Here is a 24,811-nt window from a genome sequence, read left to right as displayed (position 1 = left end):
TATATACTTCTTAACATATTTCGTTATCTAATAATTGGAGAAACCTTTGTCACTCTACCTGCAACAGTTGAAACAGCAACATTTTAGGAACATCCTTATCCTACTGACTTATTTCTAGTGCCGACAAAAAATCATATACTTTATATCTTTTATTGTCTATTCTTTAATATAGAGATGTTTGTGACTCTGCTGACTTTTACCACTACTTGATAATATATTCTAAAAGGACCATTTTAAAAACCCACCCAAAACTATATATGAAAAATTCTTCTAATTTTAGACAACAAAATAATTCCTTTCTTTCTTCTGTTTCTGCAAATTCTTTTTTTTTTTTTAAATAATTTTAACTTACTGCTCTAGGTCAAAAGAGTACTGAAGAACCTTAGTCCGGATTCATTGTCTAGTTCAGAAGATATGGTAAAAATGTTTCCTCTTCTCGTTGAAAAGTTAAGACAAATGGATAAGTTGCCTGCAATATTTTTTTTGTAAGTAACTGAAACTTAATTTCTTTGTTTATATGTTAGAATTTTTTGTTTGGTTTTGTTTTCAATTAGTCTCATTTATATATAGTGGTTAGAAGTAACCCTACTTTTACTATTTTGTTGCATTTAAGAAAAATAATATAGATTTTATTTTTAAAGAAATGAGTCAGTCTTCTAGGTCAATCCTTATAAAATTTTTCATCGTCTTGCCCTCTTAATTCCTTGACTCTTGATTTTTAAAAATGTTTTTGGTTTTCCTAAATGTTTTTTGTAAGTAGCTATCACTAACTTTAGAAATGCTCCTATAGGAACTAAATTGCATTTTTTATGTACAGACGTAAAACACATAAAGCATTCATAATTTATTGAATGGTTGGTTTTTAATTTATAGCTAAGAAAACTAAGCCCAGAGGCTTTCCTTGATATTGTGTGGTATAATAAAAAGACCTTGAGTGGTATTTAGCATCTCTCATTGATTAAGAGAACTGAAGTGGGACACATTAAATGGGTAACACTGTGTACCCTGGACCCACTCTAATAATCAGAACCAAAAACTTATTTAGCCCAGAGAATTTTAAATTATTTTGACTATGAAAGTTTTGTATAAAATAAATTCCCAGCACCTTGATCCAATGGTTATGTGAAATTGTTTACAAAGACAAATACACAAACACATAGGTGTTGTAGATATGTTAAATGGTAGCACTAAGCCACATGTGTATTGTTACGCATCCGAAGTCCATGCTGGTGGTCAGTAACTAAAAGATGATGATGAGAGAAGTTAAAGAGTAGTATGACTGAAGTCACAAACGTGGGGAATTACAAGAAAATTTCTTCTTCTTTTGTGCTTGGACCAGAGTAAACAAATGAGGTATTCTGCCAACATGTTATAACGTCTATCTAGATTACTTTCCAGTGTGGCTCTGAATTTTAGTTAGAAACAAATGTACCCCTATATGTCACTGAGGAATGGCTGAAAGTATGACTTTGGGATAGGAATCTGAATAGAAACAGGATTCATTATTTATGCACTTATATGCATTTAACTTTTTTAAATAAATTATTTTTAAAAAGTTATTTTAAATGTTTGGGAATGAGATCTTTAATGGAGTTTCCAGTTGTCTTGAAAGTATGCTACAGAAATCCTAGGTTGAGTCCACTGGTTTGTAGCTCTGGAACATTGAGAACTCTATGACAGTTGGTTTAGACTCAAGCTGGGTTAACTTCCCTTCCTTAATCTGGACTCTAGAAAAACGCATGGTGCTGACAAAATGCACGATTAGTGACTGGTGCCCATGTAGAGGCGCAGTTAAGAGCCCACACTTTGGGTCAAATCTTAGCTTAAATTCCAGCTCTGCCCTCCTTTGGCTATGTGACTTCTGAAAATCTATTTAGCCTCTTGCAGCCTCATTTGAAAAATAGAGATAATAACTAATTCATTGGGTCGTGATGTGGATTAAATAAGGTAATTTATATAAAACACTTATCAGTAGAAAACATGACTGATTGAGGCCCATTCACTAGCCTTTTTTTTACTTATTTATTTTTTTTTACACTGGACTCTTGTCATAGATTAACAGAGGGATTAAAAAAAGAAAATTCTAGATGTCCTAGGTTTGTTTGTGTTAAAGCAGTAAGAAGAATCATTTAATGCTGTCATTTAGGGTACTGTTTGCAACCGGTAATATATGGGTGTTGCATATTAACTTGTATTACTGTGAACAGGGAGGCAGATTTAGAAGTGCAGTTAGACATATAGCCTCTGCTTCAGTGAGCTGCAATTGCGCCACTGCCCTCCAGTCTGGGTGACAGAGAAAGAGCCTGTCTCAAAAAAAAAAAAAGCCTCTGAAGTTGAAGCTGAATTGCCCGGGTTCTAATCACACTGACCAGTTACTAGGCTATGTGACCTTGAAGACGTTTTTAAATTTCCTTTGGCATTTACTTCTTCATCTGCAAAACAGAGATAATATTACCTTCCTCATAACGTGGTGGTAGAGATTAAATTAGTTAATATATTTAAGCCACATAGAATAGTGCTTGGAACTTGGTCATTGTTTGCTGTTATTACTTTTGCTTTTTTACATACCAAATCTTCTTACCATGCGTAGTAGACTGTGACTTTCCTAGCCTTTGTTTCTTCAGTGTACTCATTGAATGCTGATCAGCTAAATAAGATTTCTTTTCGAAGTCTGTTTTCTAAACATGCTAGTAAACCCATGGCCTCACAAGTAATATTTGAAAAAATTCTATGGTGAACTCAGCCTATAATGAGTGTAATATTACTGGACATTACATATATTGAGCCAAAACATTTTTTTCTAGCAAACTATATGTCAAGATGATAGTGGTAGATGGACATGTGATATTGTCAAACTCCCCAAAATATTTGAATATATTTATTCTGAGCCAAATATGAGTGACCATGGCCTGTGACACATCCCTCAGGAGATCCTGAGAACATGTGCCGAAGGGCTGCAGCTTGGTTTTATACGTTTTAGGGAGATGTGAGACATCAATCAAATACATTTAACATATACATTTGTTTGGTCCAGAAAGGCAGGACAACTCAAAGTTGGGGAGGGAGGCTTCCAGGTTATAGGTAGATTTAAAAATTTTCTGATTGGGAATTGGTCGAAATAGTTATCAACAGAAAGGGATGTCTGGATTATAATAAAAGGTTGTGGAGACAAAAGTTTTACCATGCACACAAAGCCTCCAGGTAGCAGGCTTCAGAGAGAATAGATTGTAAATGTTTCTTATCAGACTTAAGGTTTGTGTTGGTGTTAATGCTGGAGGGCATAGGGAGGTATGTCGAACCCCCACTTCCCATTGTGGCTTAAACCAGTCTTTCAGTTGAAATTTCAGAGTACCCTGGCCTAGGATGAAGTCTATTCAGATGATTGGGGGGGCTTATAATTTTATTTTTGGTTTACCAATATGGATGGAAACATAGTCTTTTCAAAGCACTATTTCCATTTGTTTTAAGGTTTAATAATGGTGATGTGGAAAAAAGAGCTGGAAGTGTGTGCAGTTTTCTGGAGAAGATAGAGACAAAAAGCCATCCCCACACTGAATGTCATAGTTATATCTTTGGAATAGATGAAGTACTTAAAAAAGTTATAAAAATGGAGAAGACACAAAAAAGGTGGTAAGTATTAATGTTTACTTGAACAAATTGGCCCCTGAGGACTTAAAATATTTACAAGACACTGTCAGAAATGTTTAGAGACCTGAGCCACAAAGGGGTTCTTGTTATTGTTATTGGTTCTTGTTTTTGCAAATAGAGTAAATTTGGGTGGGAGGATGGGAGGAAGGGAATCCCTCTTATACGTGTAGATAGATTTCATTTAGGAATCAGGAGAGGTGGGACTACGGCCTGTAAGCCTAAGAATCAACTGGGCCTCCTAGGAGGCCCTCAGCCTACTTAACCATAACCTGTATTCATGCCCCAGGGTACAACCTGGAGGTTTCCTGGTCTGTAGAACACTTATTCACTATTGGTGGGAGTGTAAATTAGTTCAGCCATTGTGGAAGATAGTGTGGTGGTTCCTCAAAGACCAAAAGACATAAATACTATTCAACTCAGCAATCCCATTGCTGGGTGTCTACCCAAAGGAATATAAATCATTCTGTTGTAAAGATGCATGCATGCATATGTTCATTGCAGCACCATTCACAATAGCAAAGACATGGAATCAACCTAGATGCCCATCAGTGATAGACTGGATAAGGAAAATGTGGTACACATACACCACGGAATACTATGCAGCCATAAAAAGAGTGAGATTATGTCCTTTACAGGGACATCGATAGAGCTGGAGGCCATTATTCTTAGCAAACTAATGCAGGAACAGAAAACCAAATACTGCATGTTCTCACTTATGAGTAGGAAGTAAATGATGAGAACACATGGACACAGAGGGGAACAACACACACTAGGGCCTATCAGAGGGTGGAGGGTCGGAGGAAGAGGGAGAGAGAGGATCAGGAGAAATACCTAATAGGCACTAGGCTTAATACCTGGGTTATGAAATAATCTGTACAACAAACTCTCATGACCTAAGTTTACCTGTATAACAAATCTGCACATGTACCATTGAACTTAAAATAAAACTTAAAAATAAAAGAATGGCCTATAGAATGAATTGCCATACCAGTTGTATGCGTGGGGTAGAGCTTCACTGCTGTGATTTTTTTTTTTCCTTTCTCCCCAAGGTCTGATTAATTCTGACAGTTCTATGGTCAAAATATTTCTTCTCTCCTTGCCATTCTCTCCATCCTCACTTACTGGCTCTGCCTTGGTTCAGGTCCTTGCTGTTTGTTATTTGGGATTCTTTGGAGTCTTTCTCATGTGTAATTTCTTGTTCCAGGTTCACCTCTTCCAATGTTATTGACGTACAGGTGCTGGTCCGATTGTTCTGTTTTGGGATTCTATAATGTGTGTTGCTTTTCTGGCCAGAAACCTCTGTGGCCAATGGCACCTTTGCTGCATATAGCCAGGCATGCTAGCTGCAGAGGGGTGGGCAGCTCCAGGCACTGGCACAGGCACCAGCTTCCTGTGAGGCTGGGGCTGGACCAGGCATACTGCAAGCAGCTTCCACGGCTGGCACTGAGGAGCATGGTGGTGCCCAGAGATGCCAGGAACTGCAGAGCCTCAAAGAAGTTATCACAGCCCTGGCTTGGAGAGCTCCTAGGTCTGGGCTCCTTGAAGGGCTACAGCTCTTCTCTCCTACTTGTCACCCATAACATGGCAAGCAAGGGGCGTGTTTCAGCCCTGTTTGTGTTATAGCTCTTTTAGCCCTGCCATTCAGTGGGTCCCAAGTTCTTGTCCTGCATCCAGAAAGAATGAGGTACACAGACAAGTGGAGGGTGAGCAAGGTGAAGAAGAGCTTTATTGGGAGATGGGACAGCTCAGAGGACACCTGCAGTGGGTAGCTTCTCTCTGCAGGTGAGATGTCCCAATGAGTGTTGAGCTCTTAGCGGAGAAGAGACCCTGGAGTGGGTTGCTCCTCTCAGCAGCCAGGTAATCCCGTCAAGTGCTCAACTCTCTGTGGAGAGGAGACCCTGGAGTGGGTCGCTCCTCTTTGCAGCTGGTTGTCCTGTTGAGTCTTCAGCTCTCAGCAGAGAGGAGGCCATGGAGTGGGTAGCTCCCCTCCACAGCTGGTTATTCTGCTGTCTGCTCAGCTCTCAGCAGAGAGGAGACCCTGGCGTGAGTAGCTCCTCTCTGCAGCTGGTTGTCTGTTGAGTCCTCAAGTCTGGCTGAGTCTGCGGTTTATATGGGATTCAGAGGGGAAGAAGTGTGTGCCAATTGGTCCATGGGTGGCCATGGGCAGGCCTGGAGAAAGCACCGTAAGTTCCCACATCGGTCCACAGGATTGGCAGCCCAGCCCCCAGGTTTCAGGCCTTCCCCAGCTTGAAGGTGGGACTTCACCAGGGACCCACTCCTTTCTGCTCAGAGCTTGTCTGCCTCCTGCTGCTGTTCATGGCACCCAGGCTGTTTGTGCCAGAGAGCTGCCTGCAGACCAGCGCTGAGCTGCTCTTAGCCCCTGCCTTGGCCTCCCTCCCATGCTCACTGGCACTCAGTGTCTGGAAAGGGCCGAGCCAACAGGGGGCTGGCATGTCAGCACTGTCCTGAGCGTGCACATACCTGGCTAGGTTGCGACAGCACCTGGGCTCACCCTCAACTTTGCTCTGAGATTGGAGTGGGTGCCAGGAGCAGGGAGAGGCCTGGCAGCAGGAGCAGACGCTTCTGAGCCTGTGCAGTAGGGGCCGGGAGCAGAGAGAGGCCAGGTAGTGGGAGCAGGCGCTTCCAAACCTGCAGGGCCAAGGGGGCCTTCCTGGGCCCCCGAGAGTGCAGAGATGCCTGGGTCCACAGTTGCAGCTTGGGTGGCTGCAGCTACACCAGGGAGGGTGGGGCTTCTGCCCACTCCTGGCACCCAAGTGCACAGGGAGGCCCAGGTCTGCAGCCATAGGTTGGGTGGCTGCAGCTATGCCCATAAGGGCAGGGCTCCTGCCTGTTCCTGGCCCCCAAGAGCACAGGGATGCCTGGGTCTGCAGGTGCAGCTGCAGCTTGGGTGGCTACAGCTGTGCCTGGGGAATGCGTCTCCCACCCTGTCAACTTGGAAGTGGGCAGGACTTCCACCTATTCCCAGCTCCTGCTGGCTCCATGGAGGACACAGCCCTGGCCTCGCCTCCCACACTGAAGCCAGTGTCATGGCAGTGGCCGCCCCAGATTGGCCACTGCTGCCATCAGTTCTAACGTGCACATTTAGTTAGATTGTCCTACATAGAAAGTTCTTCCTTCCGAATTACTTGTTAGAGTTGTTAAAGGGTAGGCACTCACACAAATTGCTCTCCACCATCTGAATCTATGTACTACACACTGCACCTACCTGGAGGGCCTTCCTTTCTGTTGGCTCATAAATCTGCTCATTTCCCCACATCTTTTGTTTTAAATCTGTCTTCTCTCTGAAGTTTATAATGATTCCCTCAGATAGATCTATTACCCTTTGTCTTTTGTTGTCATTCCACTTTGAATCATTAAAGCATTTGGATCAATTATAACACTGCATTGCAGTTGTTTCCATATCTCTATTTTCTTTAGATTGGGAGTTCCCTTAAAAGAACTGCATATTTTTCTTTGAGTCCCCTAATAATAGCATATTGCCTGGCATGTAGTAATAGTGCTTCATAAACACTTTTGAAAGACTAATTAAACCTTCCCTCAACATTTGTCTTAGTCCATAACAAATTACCATAGACTAAGTGGCTTCTAAACAGAAATTTATTTCTCACAGTTCTGGAGGTTAGGAAGTCCAAGATCAAGGTGTTGACAGAGCTGCTTCCTGGTTCATAGAGAGCTGTGTTCTCTGTGTCCTTACATGGTGGAAGGGGCGAGGGATCTCTCTGGAGGCAATTTTATAAGGTCACCAATCCCTTTGATGAAGACTTTGTCTTCATTACTTCATCACCTCCCAAAGACTCCACCTTCTGATATCACACATGGAGTTTAGGATTTCAGCATATGAATTTTTTTTGAGGGGGACACAAACTTTCAGTCTGTAACAATATTGAAACAACTTTCATTGCCTTTCTCATTCAGACATTTCCTAAAGACTAGGGCAAGCTCTCTATTGATTTCACCACTGCTTTGATCTTTTTTCTGCTTGTTGGACATAGGAGAAGGGAAAAGTACCTGGGAGAGAGATGTTGAAGCTCCAGGTCTTCTCGGTGACTGATTCTCTTCAGTCAGTCTTTTTTCAGGACTAGAAACTACATTTCAAGTTGGATGTGTAGTGAACGACATTGGCCATGAAAATAGAGAGTATTTAATGGTATAATCAATTTTTCTCTTAGGCCTAGTCAGGAAGGGTCTCTGTTGTCAGTATGAATATTTAAAATACCCTTTTCTGTCTGGAACCCTCTTCATTAGACCAGAGTTTGTGGGATCAGAGGATGTGCCAACTCATTCTAGACTGTGCCACGCACCCCACCCCCTTTGCTTTTCCACTTTGCTCTGGCCACTGCTCAAGAGATTCAGGAGCAGAAATTTTCCTGAGAAGAACTGGGTATCTGTTACAGCGTGAAGGAGGAGAAATTTTGCAGAGAAAAGGAAGAAAATACAGGGGATTTTGCTGATGATGGGCTCTGACTGCTAGATGAAATGGTGGAAATATACATGAGGAAGGGGAGACCAAGTCAGGATTGATGGAGCTACTGTCAATGTCGGATGACCAAGTGAAATCTGTGGGGCCTTAGGCTTCTTGCTGTAACTGAATATGAGTTTTCATTACTTAAAAGTTTATTTTTTTTAAATAATAGCATTAAAAAAAACCCAAAGAGGGCTGAAAAACTGGAAAGAAAACTAATGTATAGAGCTGAATATATTAATTTCCTGGAGAATCTGAAGATTCTGGAAATCTCTGAGGACCACACGTATGCTGATGTCAAAGCCCTGCACACTGAGATTACCAGGGACAAAGGCTCAGTACGTCAGAGAATTATTAATATAATACTTTACAGTTGTGACATTTTATCATAGTGATTGTTTAATATCTTTGAACACTGAAATGACTTTTTTAATACCTTTGAAATATGATTATCTCTGTGTATTATTTTGTCTGTTTTGCAATGATTATCCCAATTTAATGTGCCGAAGTTCTATAGGTGACTCTTCCTTGCTCAGTGTGAATGTCAGCCTCTTATTTTATTTCACTCTATTATCCTGGATTAGTTTATAGCCTGATTCTAGAATTCAATTCGATATATTTTAATACTGGTCATGTTTGGGTTTATATGACACAATATATTTTAAATAATATCAACTGAAAGTTTCAATTTCAGAGACCTTCTATATAACATTCAAAACATTTTATTAAACAGATACTGAAATATCCAAGGATAGTATGGCATTTAAACATTTTTTATTATGCAAGTAATTTATGTCCATTGGAGAAGTACTTGAAAATAGAAAATAAAAATAATGTCACAGCTCAGAGAGACTCACTGTTCTATCAGATATTTTTTTTCTATTGCCTGTAGTCACAAGCATGTCCACACTCACATAGACATTCTGTGTATTTATTTGTTAATAAGATAGGCCATGTTATATACAAATTCGTCTGTAATCTCCTTTCCTCTGTTACCTATTTATTTCTTGCCGACAATAGAGCTACGTTATTATTTTAATAGCTTCATAGTGTATATTTATGTGGATGACTATAGTTTATGTAACCAGTTGTCTTACTCTAGGCTGCATAGGCTATTTTTTATTATTTTTTCTTGTTCTTGTAATACGTTTTTACCTTTGACATCTTTGCCAACTGCTGGATTTCCTCCTGAGGATACATTCTTAGAAGTGAGGCTGTGAGGCTGTGAGCGTATGGACATTTTAAAGGGGTTGGATTTGACTTCTGAGTGGTTCACAGTGAGAAGTAAGAATTCTCTGAGCGTCTAGAGTAGAGATCTTGCTCTGCCTTCTTGGAGAAGTCTCTCTCTCTTTGCTCGAAAATCTCAAGGTTCCAGTAGAGAACTAGTCTCTCTCTGAGGCAGCAGCAGATCGGTTACTCATCTGTCCTGGGCATTTGATCTGCTGCCCCAATAGCATCTTCGCTTTTGGTTTATAAGTGCCTCTTCTCTGAGATAGTCTGTTCACAAAAATGGGCAGATTGTTTCTGTAGTCATAAAACATGTAGGTTCAGGGTCGAAAGGAAGCCTCACTGTGTGCAAGATGTAAGTGATTTGTTCATGAAAATGTCCTTTGATTCTGATTGAGCTTGAAATTAAATAAAATACATGATCAATTGTTTTACACTTGTCTCTTGTTTTAGACTTTGGATAGGGTATTAAAACGAGTGCGATTAACAAGAAACGGCAAAGAACTGAAGGCTTTAGCACAAAGGGGGATTGGATATCATCACAGCGGCATGTATTTTAAAGAAAAAGAGTTTGTTGAGATACTCTTTGTAAAAGGGCTTATTAGGGTAGGTACATTTCTTTGCGTTAAAAAAATAAAGTTGTGCATATATGATGCTGGATAACCAGTAAAAGGTAAAAAATTATACCAGTTGTTTTTCTCATTTAACCAGTGTCTTTTTATTACAACTCGCTGGACTGTTCTGCTTCTCCATCTATCCCATTTATTAGAGGTGTTTAAAAATTATTTATACACTGAAAAATAATATTTATAATGACCTCATGTGATCCACCTGCCTTGGCCTCCCAAAGTGCTGAGATTACAGGTGTAAGCCACCACACCTGGCCAGAACACATCTTTTTTTTAATGGTACTCATTATGGTTAAATTCTAAAGTTTAGTGATTTGAGCCTTTCCTTTTTATTGATGAACTTTTAAAGATGAGCAAATAATGGGTTGAATTTGGATGGGTTTGTAAATATCAATTAGAAAGTCTTTTTGCTTACTCTTCATCATTAAATAATTGAAATAATTATGACACAGGTTAATATTAATGTATTTGACAGGAAGAGAGAGCAGCTATATGCACCTAGCACTAAATAGGTGATTGGGCACATAACGGATATTAAGAAAGTAAATAAAGAAAATGTCACTTTATTATGCTTCAATTAATTAGATCAGTTATCTGTTTGGATAAAACCTCTATAAACAAACATGAGAATGAGAGAAGGTGGTTGTCCAGAATATACATTATTACCCCATTTTAAGGAAAATTTGTATGCTAGTTCTTCATTCATTCATGCATTTATTGGACACATGTTTATTGTGCATCTGCTGTGTGTCCAATACTCTTCGAGGTGTTGAGGGTACAGCAGTGGCTGAGAGAGATCAATGCCCATGTCCTCATGATACTTAAGGTCTTGGAGGGACAAGTAAACGTGGTTATTTTAGAAATGGTGGTGCAGGAAGTCTTTTTGTACATTTATATAGAGATCAGAAAAAGCCTGCAAATGGAGATTTGGAGAAAATGATTTTAGGGCGAGCAAATGGCAACAGTTAGGATGCTGAAGTAGCAGTGTTCTTTGAATACTCAGGCAGCTGCAAGAACAGTGGGGCTAGTATGTTAGTTTTAATGATATGTGGTTTATTAAAGCTCTAAGAGTTGTTCAGTGACTGGAGGGGAAAATAGACCTTGTCTCCTCATAGAGATGCTATATTGTGTATGAACTCTTCTTTTTTTTTTTTCCTAGGTAGTGACAGCTACTGGAACACTTGCCTCAGGGATTCACATGCCATGCAAATCTGTTGTGTTTGCTCAAGACTCAGTCTATCTGGATGCTTTAAATTACAGACAGGTAACTCTCTGACTCTTTAACTCCCACTGCTGAAGGCTGAGTGTGAAATAATGAACCATGTGGCACTCGCATCTGGTAACAGGCTACAGCTTGTGTCCTTCCTTTTACTTCCTATGTGGCATAACATTTTTGAGTTGAGTGGCCTGAGATCTTGTTGCTTCATGTTGTGTGGTTTATCTGTTTCACTATTTTCTCACAGTTAGCGTTTATTGGCTTAATAATCTTAATGTAGTTTAGTTTTTAGTGTAGTTTTTATATTTCTTGAGAAATATACAGCTGTTCTGATTCTTGATCCTTTATAGTGCTCCTTTATTTTATTTTTCTGGGAGTATGTAAAATGGTCTGAAATTCTTTGCATTATCTGTTTCCTTTAATTTGCCTTTCTCTGTGTATGGCACTTGGTATTATCAATTCCTGGGTCTTTTGGGAATCCTGTCATTTAAATTAGGTAGGTTTTGACTTCCTTACTTCAAGTTTAAGTATTGAGTATTTGGGAGCCATTGACTGCCTGTTTTCCAAATTCCAAAACTTTAATACCATTCACCTTCTTGGGGGTCTATGCTTTTTTTAAAAAAAATGTTTTCATTATCATTTTAGTGGAGTTTCTGGAGTGAGAAATGTTACTTGGAGGTCTCTAGATAACTTTTTAAAAATCAAGGATAAAAATATATCTGTCTTATAAGGCGAGGGAGGAAAGAGAGATAAAGAAAAACAAGTTTGAGAGTGAGAAAAATAAAAATAAAAGAGAAGGGCTGTATAACAGAGATTTAGACACAAAGAGAAAGATGTTATACCTGAGCATCTTCTCATTTCCTTATGTGACATCCTATATGTGGTATATATTGCAAGTCAAAGGGGAGAAAAATTACTTCCTCTCTACACACTGCTAAAAAAAAAAAAACCTGACAATAGTTTTTTCCTAGTCTCGAAATATGAAAGATAAATTATAAAATATAAATTTCTTCATTTTGGTTATTCTTGAAATTTTCCTCTTTTCTTATTCAAATGTAGATCATGTGAACTCTCCTAGACTGGAATGTGAAGATTGTGATTTTACCGAGAAAAGGAGTTTATCTCCATTTCATGACGTTTTAGGATGTTGCTGTTTCACCCTTAAAAGCCATATTTTCCTTTTCTCAAGTATAGCTATGGACCATTTCACCTTTTCCCATGTGCTGTTAGGAAAAACAGAAAGTCACTGAGCTGGAATTTTTCAGTCTTTCTCCTTTTCATGTAGTGAGCAAAGTTTCTCTTAAGGGACTTTTGTTTCCTTCAGAATTATGGTCTCCTTTTATCTCTTCCTTGCCAAAATCACTTGTTTGGAAGAAATCCAACATCATTTATTTACTATGGACCATAATGAAAGTGGAACTACTTTGTTATCCTGCCCTAATGACTTAGCATTATCTCCTAGGACAGAATAAAATATATTTTCTCTGTGAATGGATTTTGTTTGTTTCTCAAGGGTCAGGTGGCAGGCCTTTCTGGGAATTACACCTTGCACTTAAACCCCTCAACAACCGCCTAATCATCCCAAATGTCAGGTTGCCCCTGTTTAGAGAAATGCACTTAAATCAGAAATGCATTTCCATGTTATTTACAATTTGTCTAGAAGGATGTGTCGTATGATGAGAACCAGAAAATGTTAGTTCTACTGCTTGCACTTTTGTACCAAAAGTATTTCATACATTTCAGTTTAGTCATGATCTTATAGCTACAGCCTTAGTTTAGCTGTCATTTTTTTGACTTCACCTCAGTATTTTGACACATCTTCCAACTAGAAGTAAGCATTTACTATGTTTTAAACTTTAAAGTTTTAAAAAAGAAAATCTACCTGTGGATTTACATTTCTCACTCAACAGTTAAGTTATTATTTAGAAATATAAATAGAAAATTCAGTCTCCAAAGCTGGTTTCCCAGGAACTGACTTCAGTGACTTTGTCCAGCTGTATCAAAATCTTGTTCTTTCTCTAGATCTATTTGAATAGGAGGCATGAAGCTATGCATCTTCCTTCCTTCTAGCTCTTTTTTGATAGAGGAATCTAGTCTCATGGGAGTGTGATTTTTCCTAGCACAGTGGGTAATACAGACCCCTGAACTATGTATTTTATATTAGGTCTTTAAAGCAAATAATATGCTTTACTGTGTTAATTGAAAAAAAAATGATGTGGACTTTCTGCTAACATGCCGTTTTCTCCTTTTGGTCTTTCCATTTTCTGTCGTTTAAAGTATACTCATTTATACATTCCTTCAAATGGCATTTATTATGAGTCAAATACATGTCATGACCTGCTCCTAGGTGTCTTCCTCATGTTACTCAATCTTCATAGGACTTTATTGCCTGTAAAATAAAGAGAATACTTGTTAGCTTCACCTTCCTGACTTTTCTTCAACAATCAAGGAGAGCAGATTACACAAGGCTGTGAGCAGCAGGAAGCTGTGATTATTAGAATCACTGGGAGCAGCCACTGAGAAAGCTGCCTACTATAGTTTGCTGCCTGGGTCCTAATGAGTCACTTCTCTCCCATAAGCAAAAACACATTCACTGCCTCCCAGGGTCTCCAGAAGTCTCCTTATTGGCATAAGCCTGGGATTTCTCTAGTCATCAGAATGCCCTTATTGCTTTCACAGTCTCTTGGTATCCTTTCCTGGGCCTCTTCACCACCATGTCAGCGTTACCTTGATTCTGCCTACATTCAAACCAGCCTGTTGCCCTGCCCCTCTCCTGGTGGCCTGGCTCAAGTCTTGCCTCAGATACCTATGTGCTAGATCTTCACAGTGCTTCTGAAGGAGTGTGTATAAGGATTAACATAGGGGAGCTGGTCCTAGATTCCCTAGGCTTAAATCTGACCTTACTCTTTACTAGCTGTTCAACCACGGACACGTTAGTTAATTTCTCAGGTGTCAGTTTCTCAATCTGTACGATGGTGACAATGATTATATTTCAGAAGGTTATTATGAGGACTACCTGAAAAATGTACACCACTCAGAACTGTGCCCGGCACATAGTAAGTGCTCGATGAATGCCAGCTGTTATTAATAGGGCCCTTTGCATCCTGATCACCATGTGATTTTTAAAAATATATATATTTATTTCTTGTTTTTTCCTAGTGAGAACCTTCTGGCACAAATTGTTTTAGTAACTGACCTCTCATTTCTGCTATGCCTTATTCATCAGGACCTTTGCTCTCCTTCTTCCTCTTAGAGACTTTCCCTTCTTTCTCCTGATTGAAATCATAGCCCCTTTACAAGTATCTGATTGAACTGTCCTCATGTGTTTTCTTTGAAGTCTTGTTTGATTACTCCAGCTTTGGGGAAATGTGATTGCGCTTGTTCTCTCACTGTTCTTGTTATGTACTCTTGTAAATTCCATTAAGGAATTTGTATCTCAAATAACAATTAGCATAGGAATGACAAGAGATGCTGAAGGTATTTGTGGCACTGACGATTTCTTCTGTACAATGTGCATCCATCTATACTAGGCTGTCATTTTCAGTTGTGGTGGTATAATGGAAACCATGATCATGGAAAATCTGCCGACATGAGGTGATTATTGCCAAACAGATGTTAGATTTCAGGTGAGATATCTGAACTGCTGGATCTTCCTTCACTATCTCCAGAATGGCTGTGATAATCACTACCCCACAGCCTCTGTAAGGATTAAGTGAAATAGGAAAGAGACACATTGAAGGTCCTTAATAAACATTTCCTTCTTCATTTACTGTGCATACTTTTTCACTCCGGAATCATCTTTAATGCTTTTCTCTCTCCTTTGCTTTTGATGCTTAATCTATTACAAAAGTCATCCAATTACACTTCTGCAGTGGTGCCCTCAGATTTCTGTCTCACGATTTCTGTAGCCAGCATCCTCCTTCCTTCATTCTTTACCCAGGGCTATTATAAGAGTGTTAACAAAAGGACATGAGATCTGCAGAGGCAAAACAGAGTTTTATTTTCTGTAAAAAACAATCTGGAGATTGGAGAAACTCAGCCTTTACTGTATGTGAAAGTGGGCTCTTCAAAGAACAAAGGGAGGGTCTGGCTTAAATAAGGAAAGTTCTCAGCCTTATTTTCAGTCACATCCTTTGTTTGCAAATGAAGGATTCAAACTTCTTCCGTTCTGATTGGTTGGAATAGTTGAGCCCTGACTGAATGGTTTCCAAGCTCCGAACCAGAAGTTTCCATCAGATGTTTCAAAGAGCTAGGAGTGGAGATTTTCAACCACAGTTTATCTTAGCACCACCAATAGCAGCTGGTTTGGCTTGATTGTAGGAAGGGTCCTTTGACACCTTTACCTGTTTCTGAGAACACAGCGTGCATGACCACTCCCTCAGCCTGCTGTGGCTACCTAGTTCTGTTTTGACTTTGAGCACCTCAGCCACAGGTATCCATTCTGTCTGTTGGCCAGGGGCCTACTTTAACAGTCCTCTGGGTTATCATTTGCCCATATTCTATTCTGTGCCGCAGATGATAGATAGCATCGTTTTTCTCCATGTCATTTTCTGGCAAGGGAACATTTGATGGCTGATTCTACTCTGGGATCAAATATAGAAATGTTGGCAATATTCAAGCCCTTTATCAACAAAATCCCTTTTGCTCTCTATCTAAAATATGTATATTCTTATGCTCATGAACATTTGTCCTGATCAATCTAATCTTCTTACTGTTTCTAACCATCGTTCTAATCTCTGTCTTCTTGCTCTCTTCTCTGGTGTCATTTTTTTGCATGGGTTGTCTACCATGTAATCTTCAGGAATCTCATTTTTAGGATTCCCAGAGGCAGGCTCACGTGGTCCTTGGGGACATGACTTTGATTAAAAAAAAAATCAGGGATTAGTTGAATCTGCTACTTCTCAGTTGTTGGATTGTGGCTAAGTTACTTAAGTTCTCTGTGCTCAGTTTTCTCATCTTTGTTCTTCTTCTTCTTTTTTTTTTTTCAAAATCACATTAGAAGTCCTTCTTTATCTTTAAATGGGATTGACAATACTCTCTACCTCACTGGATTATTATGACGACTGCCTAAAACTAATTTATACAAAGGGCCTAGCACATATTAAGCACTGAATAAATGGCTGTTATTTCTTCTGCAATTGGTTGGTCCTTGACATACCTCTTCCACAAAGCCTTTCAAAATGTTGTCTCTTTCAATAAGTTTACTTGATTTGTATCTCAAGAGGCTTAGGCACACTTTTAAAATTTCATTACTTTTAACTCTATTTGTTAAAAGAGTTAGAGAAAATGGCTTAAATAGGGAACAGTTGCTGTTGGTGGTGCCAAGTGTGGTTGGAATTCCCCACTTCCAGCTGTTTGAAAGAAACATCCAGCAGACTCTTCTGGTTTGGAGCTTGAAACCACCCAGTCAGGACTCAACTATTTCAACCAAGCAGAACTGAAGAAGTTTGAATCCTTCATTTGCAAAAAGGGGTCTGATTGAAAACAAGGCTGAAAACTTTCCCTATTTAAGCCACTCTCTAGTTCTATTCCTCTCTCTCTCTCCCTCTCCCTCTCCCTCTCCGTCCCTCCCTCCCTCTCTCCCTCCCTCTCTCCCTCTCTCTCTCCCTCTCTTTGTCTGTGTGTGGTGAGAAAGAGTTGGGGGTTTATGGACTCTAAGCTCCTTGAGAGCAGGTTCCATTTGTAAGTTTCTTTTACATATCATCTTACAATCCCTAATACAGTTGTCTGCATGATAGGGAATATCTGTTAACGACGCTGCCTCTGAATATGAGGAAAAACGCAAACTGCTTTTTCTATTATCTCACTTTCTAATAATCACTACAATCAACACAGAAGACTTCTGTGACCAGATGTGTGGGGGTTTGTGCTCACCACCAAGGGAGCAGTCAGTTCTGCAGCTCAATTCAATTCCGCATTACTGACCTGAAGATAGCATCAGATTCCACACATCGAGGGCTCAGTCCCCAAGACTCCCTCCTCTTCAGACACCAGTCACAAGTCCGGTCCTCTGCAACTTATGACCAACTGGCTTCAAGTTGGGGTTTCCATGACCCCCTCTTTGGGTGCAGTTAACTTGCTGGAGTGGCTCATGGAACTCAAACACTTTTGTTTATCAGTTCATTATGAAGGATGTTATAAAGGAAACAGAAGAAGAGCTGTGAGGGCAAGGTATGGGTCAAGGGGCATGGAACTCCCATGCCATCTCAGGCACACCACCCTCCCGGAACCTCCATCTATTCAGCTGTCTGGAAGCTCTTTGAGACAGTCCCTTTAGGTTTTTATGGAAACTTCATTATACAGGCCTGATGAATTAAACCATTAGCCATTGGTGATCAACTTAACCTTCAGCCCTTCTCCCTTCCCCGGAAATTGCGAGGAGGGGCTGAAAGTCCCATTCCTCTAATCATGCCTTCGTCTTTCTGGTGACCAGTCGCCATCCTGAAGCTGCCTAGAGACTGCCAGCCATCAGCCAACTTATTCACATACAAAGATATTAGAGAGTCCGAGGATTTTAGGAGTCATATGCCAGCAACTGGGGCCGAAGACCAAATATATATCACAATGCCTCATTATCTCTTTGGCCCAGCCACACTATAATTTTTAAGTGCCATGTTAACATAGATTAGTTTCAGGACTAAATGCACAATTTAACACAACCCCAGATAACAAGTGTAAAGTCATAGATCTTTGGACTTCATAGGAAATTATTTGGGGAGGTTTTACATTGTGATTCTTTGCTGCTTCCAGATGTCTGGCCGTGCTGGAAGAAGAGGTCAAGACCTGCTTGGAAATGTATATTTCTTTGATATCCCATTGCCCAAAATAAAAAGACTCCTTGCATCCGGTGTTCCTGAGCTGAGAGAACAGTTCCCTCTCAGCATAACCCTGGTCCTGCGACTCATGCTGCTGGCTTCCAAGGGAGATGATCCAGAGGATGCCAAGGCAAAGGTACCGTGCTGGACACTGCCTGAATTCAGTCTTCATTACCGTCCTGGCTCTAGTCAGGTCTATTGCTCTTTTAGAAGTCTGTCTTGAGAAAGAAAATAAACTTTCTTTTTGTTTGTTTGTGTTTGTTTTTGGAGATAGGGTCTCGCTGTGTCACCTAGGCTGGAGTGCAGTAGTGCAATCATGGTTTACTGCAGCCTTGATCACCTAGGCTCAAGCGATCTTCCCATGTCAGCATCCCGAGTAGCTGGGACTACAGGTGTACATCACCATGCCCAGCTAATTTTTATTTTATTTTATTTTTGTAGAGGTGAGGGCTCACTGTTGCCCAGACTGGTCTCAAACTCCTGGGCTCAAGCAGTCCACCTACTGTGTTAGTCAGGGTTCTCTAGAACGACAGAACTAATAGGATAGATATATGTATACAGAAGAGTTTATTAAGTATTAACTCACGTGATCACAAGGACCCATAATAGGCCATCTGCAAACTGAGGAACAAGGAAGCCATTCTGAGTCCCAAAACAAAAGAACTTGGAGTCTGATGTTCAAGGGCAGAAAGTATCCAGTACGGGAGAAAGATGTAGGCTGGGAGGCTAAGTCAGTCTAGCCTTTTCACGTTTTTCTGCCTGCTTTATATTCTGGCCTTGCTGTCAGCTGATTAGGTGGTGACCACCCACATTAAGGGTGTGTCTGCCTTTCCCAGCCCACTGACTCAAATGTTAATCTCCTTTGGCAACACCCTCAAAGACACACCTAGGATCAATGCTTTGAATCCTTCAATCTAATCAAGTTGACACGCAGTGTTAATCATCACACCTGCCTTGGCCTCCCAAAATGTTGAGATTACAGGTGTGAGCCAGCGTGCCCAGCCAAGAAACTTTTTATCTGAGGAATGTGAGTGCCCTTTAATTATCAGGCCCAGAGAGGCATTGGAATGTGACAGGGTGTGACAGCAGTCGTGTCTCACTCCCCTGTTGAGCTAAATAATTACCTCTTGAGGCCACTTGCTGTGTGGGCTCTAGGCTAACTGACATGAAGTAGCCATAAAACACCATACATTGGACACCGTACCTCATTCCCTGTAGTTCAACAATGTATAGCCAATCACAAATCAATGTTATTTCTGTAAAACTATGAGAACTCCTGTCAAAAAACTTTGTATCAGCCCACTTCTTGTCCCCTTTTGCCTTTAAAAAAATCTTGTAGCAAAAGCTGAGCAGAATACTCCTTAGGACAGCTTGGAAGTGTGTCTGTCCCAAACAGCTGTCCTCAACCTTGGCCCAAATGGACTCTCTATATTAATTTTGCCTCAGTATTTTTTAGGTCAACAGTAGCAATATCTCTTCAGTTTCATCACTCTTTTAATGCGTTGTATTTTCTTCATTATTATATGTTTCTTCAGGACAGAACAAAATAATTAATTTTGTTTTACCACCAAAGACCTTAAGGCACTAAGAATTACCAGGGTTATTTTAATATGTGAAAAGCAATGTGGTATAGTGGTTGAATTTGGCTATAGACTCATAAATACATCCCTGGTTTAATTATTTACTGACTATTTAACTTTAATAAGGCAATTACATTTTCCTAAACCTCAGAACTGTCAGCCATAAAATGGCAATAACAACCACTATAGATTGTAGTTAAATTAAATGAACTAATTAATGCAAGTCAAGGACTTCTTAGCATCATATTCGATTAGTAGTAAACACATAAATGCTAGCTATTATCATTCATAGTCTCAGGTCTTATGATTTTAGTTTTAGGGTTTTTTTTTGTTTTGTTTTGCTTTAGTATTCATTAAAGAGAAGAATGGGAAAAGCACTTGCTAACTTTTTCATTCTCTTTATATATTGTTTTTTACTTTTTCCTTCATAAAGGAGATCAAGTATAAGTGAAAACTGATAATATAACTTGTTTTTGACTGTCTATATATTTTTTGTGGAAAAATAGATTTGCTTCTACCTTAAATTCTGTTATGTTGTCAGCATTTGCCACTTAATTAATTAGATCAATAAGAAATTTCTACATTAAAGAATTAACAGAAGAATGATAATTGAAATGAAAGATTGAATTTGTTCTCAAAATATATCACTCAATTACAGATAAGAATGAGGAAAACAGTATTGCTATATTAAAAATAAAAACTATATTTTAAATATAAAATTACCTGTTTATAAAAGTTTATTTGGAACCATAGAAAAGCTGAAAGAGGAAAACTCACCAATACCTAGTTCCACTACTCACTTGATCTTAGCCAAAAGGCCAAGAAGCGATAGTTCCACTACTCAAAGGAAACTGCTTTATTATTTTGATATATTTGTTCCAGTCTTTTCTACCTAAATGTGGGTAAGTGTTTGCTTTTTAAAGCAGGAGGATGCAGTTATGTTGAATTAGATACCAGAATTTGGTAAATTTGCCTGAGGTTTTCAATCAGAACAATTTTGGGGGGGATATAACCCCATGTTGAGTAATATATAATTCACATTAAAATTTAGATTTAATAAAATGTCATTGTAAGGTTGCCAAGTTTTCCATATTCTTATATATTCATTATCATGGCCGGTTACATCAGATTCCATTTGCCAAGACAAAGAGTCTCCCCAGAACCCTGTAGTGAGTCAGGTGTGTGCCTATTGATAGTCACAGAAGACAGTGACACCCAGTTCTATGTAAAAGTGGCCCCTTTCTTGAGCTCTTAATTTGGATTAATCTCCCAGGAAGAGAGAGTAGTACACTTTCAAGGTTTTTGTTGTTGTTTTTTATATAATAATGTTTATGAGGGTGACCTATTTTCTGGGTTCCTGCATATTCAAGGAGATTTTTGTTTCTTTTGTAGTAAGGACAATTTAACCAGGCGTAAATTTATTGGATTTGAGCCATTAGTCTTCAAAATTGCTGATGCTTCATTTTCTTTGGCATCTGCTGTTGTAGAGATATAATCTGTGGCCCTACTGATTGCTTTTTTTTTTTTTTTGTAGGTCACTTGACTTTTTCTGCCCATGTATATGGATCCTTTTCTTTATTCTTATATGTTACTTTTTTAGGAGAAGTTTCTATAGTTTTTTTTAATTGATAGTGTTTATCATATTCAGAACCTTTTCAATTTATCGTATTCAAGTTGTTTTTGAAGTCATAAGTATATTAAATTAGATTTTTAATTTGGTTTCTATTTTAATTGCTTTGGTTTCTTTATTAGAAAAAGTTTCACTGGCTGCGTATGGTGGCATGTACCTATAGTCCCAGCTATTTGGGAGGCTGAGGCAGGAGGATCACTTGAGTCCAGGAATTTGAGGTTGCAGTGGGCTGTGACCTACTGCACTTCAGCCTGTGATGGGAGGGAATGTTGCAAAGGTCTCTGAAATGCCTATGAGGCCTTTTCCAATTTCTTGGCTATCAGCATTTTCCTTCCTTTTAGTTATACAAACATATGCAGGCTGCTTGAATTCCTGCCCAGAAAGTAGGCTTTTCTTTTCTGCCACATGGCTAGGCTGCACATTTTTCAGATTTACACTCTACTTCCCTTTCAAATACAAGTTCTAGTTTCGAGTCATTTATTTGCTAACACATATGTGCACAGGTTGATAGAAGCAGCCAGGCTACATCTTGAACACTTTACTACTTAGAAATTCCTTTCTGCCACATACCCTAAAATCATCTTTCTTTCTTTTTTTTTTTTTTTTTTGAGACAATGTCTCGCTCTGTCACCCAGGGTGGAGTGTGCAGTGGCGTACTCTCAGCTCACTGCAAGCTCTGTCTCTCAGGTTCACACCATTCTCCTGGCTCAGCCGCCGGAGTAGCTGGGACTACAGGTGCCCGCCACCATGCCCGGCTATTTTTTTTTTTTTTTTGTATTTTTAGTAGAGACGGTGTTTCACCATGTTAACCAAGATGGTCTTGATCTCCTGACCTCGTGATCTGCCTGCCTTGGCCTCCCACGGTGCTGGGATTACAGGCATGAGCCACTGTGCCCAGCCAAATGATCTCTTTCAAGTTCAAATTTCTACAGATCCCTAGAGCAGGAGCACAGTACAGCTAACCTCTTTGCTAATGCTTAACGAAAGTGACCTTTGCTCCAGTTCCCAATAAGTTCTTCATCTCCATCTGAGACCTTGTTAGCCTGGACTTCATTGTCCATACTACTATTAGCATTTTGATCACAACAGTTTAACAAGTCTTTAGGATGTTCCAAACTTTCCCTCATCTTCCTGTCTTCTTCTGAGCCCTCCACAAAATTCTAACTTCTGTCCACTACCCAGTTCCAAAACCGCTTTCACATTTTCCTATATCTTTCTGAATTAGTATCAACTTTCTGTATTAGTTCATTCTCACACTGCTATACAGAGACACTTGAGACTGGCTAGTTCATAAAGAAAAGACATTTTATTGGCTCATGGTTCTGCAGGCTGTACAGGAAGCATAAGCAGCTTCTGCTTCTGGGTAGGCCTCAGGAAACTTTCAATCATGGCAGAAGGTGAAGGGGAAGTAGGCGTGTGTTACACGGCTGGAGCAGGAGGAAGACAGACAGAAGGAAGCTACTATACACTTTTAAACAACCAGATCTCATGATAACTCACTCACTATCACGAGAACAGCACCAAAGGGGAAATTCACCTCCGTGATCCAATCACTTCCCATAAGGCCCCACCTCCCACATTGGGGATTACAATTTGACATGAAATTTGGGTGATGGCACGGATCCAAATATTTCCATTCTGTTGACTGAAATCTACCTAGTTCCATCAGGTTTGATGGGATAACTCAAGACTAGAGCAATGTAATTACTCAATTTGCCTTCTAGGCCTAAGAGAGCTAAACTTGTAAGCCAGATTGGCTTTCATACTTTATTTGTTCAGGCCACTATGAATCACCACTGTTCAGAGATTTAGCAGATTTTTTGCCAATCTGTGTTATGTATAACAGTTCTGCTTTATGTGATGTATTTAATTCAAGGAAGCATGCACCATGTGAAGACACAGTCAAAGAGATAATGTGAAATCAAGTGAAATTTACTTTCACATGAGATCTGGTAACATTATCTATATAGTATGTATGTGTACTATTTATTACATATCAGTATTTACAAATGCTGTTTAAAACTAGATAAATTAAAGTACTCTTCTTTTATAGGTGTTGTCAGTGCTAAAGCATTCATTGCTGTCTTTTAAGAGACCAAGAGCCATGAAGACTTTGAAACTTTATTTTTTGTTTTCTTTGCAGCTCCTGATCAAAGAGGTATGATCACGCTTTGGCTTTTTTGTTCTCTATAACTATGTACATTTCTCTCTATGCTAAACCAACTGAACTTTCTATAAGCTGCATTCAATGATAATGTTACTTATCATTTATTAATAAATGAAGTCAGGTAATATTTGGCAATCACTCACCCTGGTATTTGATGGTATTTGAGTACATGGTAAGTTAAATCAATGTTTTTTTCCTTATTTTTAGGACTATTTAAATAAAAATGGTAATCCAAAAAAATTTGCAGGACTTGCATCATATTTGCATGGTCATGAACCTTCAAATCTTGTTTTTGTAAATTTTCTCAAGAGAGGCCTTTTCCATAATCTCTGTAAGCCAGCCTGGAAAGGTAAGCTTGGGTTTTATACCTGTAGTCCAAAAATGGCAACATATTTATTGAAAAGCCAAAACCTCAGATACGTTTTTCTCTTCTTCCTCCTTCTTCTCTTTTTTTTGAAGCAAATAAATAGTATATGTTCAGATTTACATATGCCAAAAAATTAGACACTAAAAGTCAACTTATATTTATTCTAATAGAGTATTTGGGGGCTACTTATGTATTACTTAACTGATAAAGAATATTTGCAGAAGAGAATACTGAGACACATAGAAAGAGAATAAGTTTCTGATGGTCATATGATTCTAGTATGCTTCAGAGCCCAGTTAATTAAACCTAGCCACCTCTTAATGCCTTTGGTATGGTGCTCATGTGTTATGGGGAATGGAGAGTAGGTCAAGATGACCAGAACCTAGAACTAGTGTTTAGAAGTGTTGGTAGGTAAGTTTGGGAGCTTCGTTTTGACAGGATTTGAAACACCCTAAGTGGCAGGCCAAGGAACCTGGATTTTTCAGTTAGCCAATGAGATAACCTCAAAGATTTTTGAGTAAGTGTGGGACATGCTTATATTCATGCTTTGGAAAGACTGATCACTCTCAAGATGGCCTGAAGAAAGGAGAGTGCAAGTCAGGAAACTAGTTAGTAAACATTCTGGGTTGGGAACTAGGGCTGGTATAGCAAGGATGAAAAACAAGGCACAGAATGTAAAAGCTCCTGTCTTAACCAAAAAATTAAATGTGTACATAGTGTGGCAAATATGTTCAATTTCTGAGGTATATATTTACTAGAAAATTTTGCCTTCAACGAAAGGAAATGTACTATAAAAACAAATTTAAGCACAAAATACATGGAATCAACTTTTTTCTTATTTACAATAATGCTCTTTATTTAAATAGGTGCACAACAGTTTTCCCAAGATGTGATGGAAAAGCTCGTGTTAGTACTGGCAAATTTATTTGCAAGAAAATATATTCCAGCAAAATTCCAAAATGCTGATTTAAGTTTTCCTCAGTCAAAGGTAAAGTTTTGTTATACTTATAATGATGTAAGAATGATAGTTATTAAATGTATGCTACTGG

At 39.2% G+C, this 24,811-nt stretch overlaps 1 protein-coding gene across 1 annotated transcript in view; it reads left to right on the top strand.

The window, feature by feature from the left end:
• Positions 1–24,811, top strand: part of DDX60L (DExD/H-box 60 like) — a 118,250-nt gene that overhangs the window by 71,314 nt on the left and 22,125 nt on the right. Inside the window, exons 25-33 of the mRNA XM_074040736.1 lie at positions 361–485; positions 3,469–3,630; positions 8,304–8,469; positions 9,812–9,968; positions 11,151–11,251; positions 17,954–18,154; positions 23,282–23,386; positions 23,603–23,744; positions 24,629–24,750. Coding sequence (XP_073896837.1) covers positions 361–485; positions 3,469–3,630; positions 8,304–8,469; positions 9,812–9,968; positions 11,151–11,251; positions 17,954–18,154; positions 23,282–23,386; positions 23,603–23,744; positions 24,629–24,750 — 1,281 coding nt within the window. The remainder of the gene's footprint in view (positions 1–360; positions 486–3,468; positions 3,631–8,303; positions 8,470–9,811; positions 9,969–11,150; positions 11,252–17,953; positions 18,155–23,281; positions 23,387–23,602; positions 23,745–24,628; positions 24,751–24,811) is intronic.

This window comes from Macaca fascicularis, chromosome 5 (assembly GCF_037993035.2).
Source record: "Macaca fascicularis isolate 582-1 chromosome 5, T2T-MFA8v1.1".
Lineage (NCBI taxonomy): Eukaryota > Metazoa > Chordata > Mammalia > Primates > Cercopithecidae > Macaca > Macaca fascicularis.
The sequence above is the reverse complement of the archived record's forward strand: the minus strand, read 5'-3'. Positions and strand labels throughout refer to the sequence as shown.